The following is a 6,020-nucleotide window of genomic DNA, read 5'->3' as shown; positions in this document are numbered from 1 at the left end:
TAGCACTTTCAGTTAATAATACATAAAAGAAAATCCCAGATGCACATCCACAAAGACAATTTGCGTGAGACTGTTTCAGTTACTGTGGGGCCAGGCACCCATGCAGCTCAGCAGGAACAGGGAATAATACCAATGGAGAGAGTCAAACTGAGCTAAGGCACAGATTGGAGACAGCAGAAATGCCCCATTCTTATAGAGACAGGAAGAGCATCAGAGAATTGATGGTCATTCCAGATACCAGCACTCTGCCCAGTCAGGAGATGATTTCTCTGTCCAACTTTTGTTGAACCTCACTGTAACAGTGTGATACCAGATCAAAACTTGGTAACTAAAGTAATCTCATCTGAAATGTTGTCCTAAACCCATTGATGGATTTTGTAAATCTTTTCACAGGATAAAAATGAGAAGGGATTTGTCGCCGGGAATCACAAACACGGCACGCCAGATTTGCTGTCTCTGTCTGGATATTTAAGAAGTGGAGCAAGAGATTCAATCGACCATTCTTCCTGCTCAGACTGTGGAGAGGGATTCAATTGGTCATTTGACCAAATAGCAAGACTGTAATTTTACACAGGAGAAAGGCTGTTCACCTGCTCAGACAGTGGGAATGGATTCACTCGGTTATCACGATTGAAGGTACATCAGCAAGTTCACACTGGGCAAGGCCATTCATCTGTTCTGTGTGTGAGAAGGGGTTCAGTCGGTCTTCCCACCTGTGGACACACCAGTCAGATCACACCACACCAGGCAGAAGCTGGTCATCTGCTGAATTTCTGGGAAAGGATTCACTCAGTCATCTGACCTAATGGCTCACCAGCGAGCTCACACTGGGGAGAGGCCATTCATCTGCTCAGACTGTGGGAAAGGATTCACTCGGTTATCCCACCTACAGAGACATCAGCGAGTTCACACTGGGGAGAAGCCGTTCATCTGCTCAGAATGTGGGAAGGGATTCACTCAGTCATCCCAACTACAGAGTCATCAGCGAGTTCACACTGGGGAGAAGCCATTCACCTGCTCAGTCTGTGGGAAGGGATTCACTGAGTCATCCCAACTACAGAGTCATCAGCGACTTCACACTGGGGAGAAGCCGTTCACCTGTTCAGAATGTGGGAAGAGATTTACTCAGTCATCGCAACTACAGAGTCATCAGCGAGTTCACACTGGGGAGAGGCCGTTCACCTGCTCAGTCTGTGGGGAGAGATTCACTCATTCATCCAGCCTACAGAGACACCAGCGAGCTCACACTGGGGAGAAGCCGTTCATCTGCTCAGAATGTGGGAAGAGATTCACTGAGTCATGCCAACTACTGAGTCATCAGCGAGTTCACACTGGGGAGAAGCCATTTACCTGTTCAGAATGTGGGAAGAGATTCACTGATCCATCCACCCTACAGAGACACCAGCGAGTTCACACTGGGGAGAAGCCATTCACCTGTTCAGAATGTGGGAAGAGATTTACTCAGTCATTCCACCTACAGAGACATCAGCGAGTTCACAATGGGGTGAAGCCATTCACCTGTTCAGAATGTGGGAAGAGATTTACTCAGTCATCCCACCTACAGAGTCATCAGCGAGTTCACACTGGAGAGAGGCCGTTCACCTGCTCAGAATGTGGGAAGAGATTCACTCGCTCTTTCACACTACAGAGTCATCAACAAATTCACACTGGGAAGAAGCTGTTCACCTGCTCAGAATGTGGGAAGAGATTCACTCAATCTTCCACCCTACTGAAACATGAGCGTGTTCACACCGGTGAGAAGCCGTTCAATTGCACAGAATGTGGGAAACGGTTCACTCTGTCATCCCACCTTCTGGAACACCAGCGAGTTCACACTGGAGAGAGGCCATTCATCTGCTCAGAATGTGGGAAGAAATTCACTCGCTCTTCCACACTACAGAGACATCAGCGAGTTCACACTGGAGAGGAGCCATTTACCTGCTGAGAATGCGGGAAAGGATTCACTCAGTCATCCCAACTACTGGCACACCAGTCAGCTGTTATGAATCCCTAGGTTTTGTTTGCTGTGGACTGTCATTTTAAGAGAGAGAGATTAATAAGGTGAATCAGTCTGACTTGCAGCTTGTTTACATCACTCCCAGTTTGTTTAGTTTTGACTGAGGACACAGACAGTCAGAGTCAGACGGAGATGAATGAGGAAAAATGGAAGGATCAAAACAAGGGAAATAGGTGCCAAGGGTCACTGTTTGGAATTTTCCTATGCCCACAAGTGTGGGTTAATTATCGATTCAGCGTACATCGAATGTGTGGTTGTCACCTCGTTTAATCGATAGGAGTGGATCTGATTTGGGGTATCCTATGAAGACCACTGATGTGTTAACCCTTGCCTGGGTGTGGTGTGGTAATTCATTTGAAGACGATACGCCTTGTGACAAGTCACTTTGGGTGATAATTAGTATGTGGATTTGGAAAGATGACAGATAAAATCTAAGTGACTGTTCTCTTGTTTTACCACCATGGAACCTGTGGAATTCGACATAATTGCCTTCCCTTGACATTTACCCTGGATTACAAATATCTCTCTCATCACCTGTTCTGTGGTTGAACTGAACTTTCATAATTTACCATCTCAAGACTCCAGACCTTGTTTCCCCTGAGCTCAATAGTTTTGGATTTATATTTACACACGTATATACACATAACACTGTTAACTTTTGTTTATCTTGCTTAAGTTACTATATTATAAGTAGATTCTAATAAAGGTAGTTTTAACATCAAAAACAGACTCCAGGAGTAGTCTCCATGAGGAAATCTGCAGATGCTTGAAATTCAATCACACACAAAATGCTGGTGGAACACAGCAGGCCAGGCAGCATCTATAAGGAGAAACCCTGTCAACGTTTCAGGCCGAGACCCTTCGTCAGGCAGTCTCAGGCAGTCCTGACGAAGGGTCTCGGCCTGAAACGTCGACAGTGCTTCTCCTTATAGATGCTGCCTGGCCTGCTGTGTTCCACCAGCATTTTGTGTGTGTTGTTCCAGGTGTAGTCTATTGGTGCTGATTCGTTTCTGAAGTTTTACGATTCATAACAAAATTGGGGCCTGCATCCGGGATATGAACAGCTATGGGGGCGTAGTCATTAATTATTGATTTCATTGGGGAAGTCCCTTTTGATTGATTTGTGTGTGGAAAATCAGCAGCAGATGCTGATTATTGTTTGGAAGCGGCAACCTCTGAGGCATTAGAGAATTCCAGATGGATTGAGTTGTTGAGTCTTGCTAGAAGGTTAAAACTTTCTATGTTGAAATTGGCAATGAGGAGGGCACAGTTGCAGAGGATAACAGCTGAACATTATATATCTGAGAGTGTGTTTAAAGTGGAGGAGTTGGAAGTGTTTCCTGAAAGTAAACCTAGTGAGCTTGAGCTCCAGTATGAGTGAGAAAAATTAAAGATGGAGGCTGCGGAAAGGCAGAGGCAGTTTGAGGCCATAGAGGCAGAAAATCAGAGAGGAGGCAGAAAAACAGAGGCTATTCGAGCTGGAAAAGATAGAGTGGTTGCAGCAAAGGGGTCTAGCGTTAGACTCTGGTGATAAGTTTGAGGCCAGTCAGGAAATTAAATTGGTACCCTCCATTTGATGAGACAGAGGTTGATAAATACTTCCAGCATTTTGAGAAGGTTGCTAAGAATTTAAAGTGGCCAAAAGAGGGTTGGCCTATTCTCTTACAAAGTGTAATTAAGGGGGAGGCTTAGCAAGCCTATTCTGTTTTGTCAGTTGATTAAGCAGATGATTATGTCCTAGTGAAACAGGCTGTGCTCAAAGCTTATGAGTTGGTCCCAGAATCATACAGGCAAAAGTTCAGAAGTTTGAGGAAATCTGTGAACCGGACATATGTAATTTGCTTATGAGAGATCTGTGTGTTTTGATCGCTGGTGCACATATATGATGATGATAAATATATGATGATTTTAATAGCTTGGAAGAGTTAGTTTTAATTGAAGAATTCAAAAGGTGTGCGCCTGATGACATAAAGACGTATTTAGATGAAAAGGATGCTGCCACTTTGCAGGAGTCTGCTAGATTAGCAGATGAGGTTGCTTTAACTCACAAGGTTAAGTTTACCCAGAATAAGAGCTTCCAAAAGAGTGCCAGGGATCACCAGGGTAAACCAGAAATTACAACTGGGACTAGTGACAAGAGTAAGGATGAAGGGAAGCAGTTGAAGGAGAAATTTTCTGGTCATACTTGTTACTATTGTAAGAAAGCTGGTCATATGATGGCTAATTGTTCTTTCCTGAATAAGAAAAAGGAAAAGGAGGCAGTCCCGAATGCCTGTGTTCAGTCTGTTGAAGCACCAGTAAACCCACAGGGTTCTGAACATTCTGTTGAGGCTCAGTTATGGACTGAGAGTTCTGACCGAATTAAGAAGGCTTTTGATCATTTTATGTCAGATGGGTTTGTATTAGTAAAGGAAGGGTCAACCCAAGTACCAGTGAAAATTCTTCGAGTTACTGGGGTTACACAGTCACTTATATTAGACAGCGTTCTAAAGTTTGGTGATGAGACTGATACTGGGGAGGTAAATCTTATTAAAGGCATTGGGGATGGCATGGTTTCTGTGCCGTTGTACAAGGTAACTTTACTGTCAGGGTTGGTTTTGGGACCTGTTAAAATTGGATTATACTCCAGTTTACCATTGGAAGATGTTAGTTTGCTGTTAGGGAATGACCTGGCAGATGGTGAAGTTGTTCTTACAGTGCTGTTGACAACTAAGCCAACCACGGACGACCCACAGATGGATTTTAACATTTATCCTTCCTGCCCAGTAACTCGAAGTATGGCTAAAAAGTCTGCCGACGCAGACGGTTCTGTGCAGCATGACTCTGATACCCCTGATAGCCAAAATTGGGATTCAGGTTATGATGACTTGTCAGGGACTTTTCTGCCTTCATTGTTTCAACAGGATTCAGGTCATAAGTCTGATGAGAAAGATTTATCCCTGTGTAGGAAGGAGTTTATAGCAGAACAGAACCAAGACGCTGACATTGAAGATTTAAAGGAAACAACTCTCTGAAATGATGAGATTAAGAAAGTGCCAGTAGGGTATTATCTCAAGGATGGAGTGATAATGAGGAAGTGGAGGTCACCTGCTATACCAGCGAGTGAGAAATGGGAAATTTTTCACCAAGTTGTAGTTCCTAAAGTTATAGGGCTGAAATTTTAACTTTGGCCCACAGTATGCCATTAGCTCAACATTTTGGAGTGAATAAAACTGTAAACAGGATTATGATATAATTCTACTGGCCTAATTTGAGGAAAGATGTTGTGACCTTTTGCAGAACCTGTCACACTTGTCAAGTTGAGGGTAAACCGAATCAGGTCACGCCAGTAGCCCCACTCTGGCCTATACCTGCATTCGGTGAACCCTTTTAAACATTTATAGTGGATTGTGCTGGCCCACTGCCAAAGACTAAAGCTGGCCATCAGTATCTGCTAACTATTATGTGTACTGCATCCAGATTCCTAGAGGCAATACCTCTCAGAAATGTTAAAGCTAAAACTGTGGCGAAGGCTTTTACCAAGTTCTTTACTTTATCTGGTTTGCCTAAAGAAATCCAGTCTGATCAAGGAAGTAATGTTACATCTGGATTATTCCAGCAGGTAGTTTATGAACTGGGAGCGAAACAAATTACATCGTCTGTGTACCATCTGGAATCACAAGGGGCTTTAGGAAGATATCATTCTGCTCTCAAAACAATGACTCAGACATACTGTGTTGAAAATGGAAAAGACTGGGATGAAGGAATAAATTTGCTTTTGTTTGGAGTAAGAGAGTCGGTACAGGAATCACTGGTCTTTAGTCAATTTGAACTTGTATTTGGTCATAGAGTGAGGGGACCTTTGACCTTGTTAAAGGATCAGTGGATTGATGGGGATGTACTTGTTAACTTGTTAGACTTTGTTTAGAAGTTCAAGAATAAACTACACCAAGTCTACAGACTTGTCTAGTGAGACAAAACTTAAAGATTTCTCAAAACAAAATGAAGTGTTGGTTTGATAAGT

The 6,020-nt window shown here is 43.4% G+C and overlaps 1 protein-coding gene across 1 annotated transcript; it reads left to right on the top strand.

Moving 5' to 3' along the window:
* Nucleotides 1-772: 772 nt before the first annotated feature.
* Nucleotides 773-2,651, top strand: LOC140722617 (uncharacterized; the record flags this gene model as incomplete). The annotated part of the gene is given in 2 exon segments (XM_073037322.1): nucleotides 773-1,920; nucleotides 1,922-2,651. Coding segments are annotated over 2 exon segments (1,233 nt in total), but the record flags the coding sequence as incomplete, so codon positions are not given.
* Nucleotides 2,652-6,020: the final 3,369 nt, after the last annotated feature.

This window comes from Hemitrygon akajei, unplaced genomic scaffold (genome assembly GCF_048418815.1).
Source record: "Hemitrygon akajei unplaced genomic scaffold, sHemAka1.3 Scf000082, whole genome shotgun sequence".
In the NCBI taxonomy this organism is placed as follows: Eukaryota; Metazoa; Chordata; class Chondrichthyes; order Myliobatiformes; family Dasyatidae; genus Hemitrygon; species Hemitrygon akajei.
This window is presented reverse-complemented; position numbering and strand designations above follow the sequence as displayed.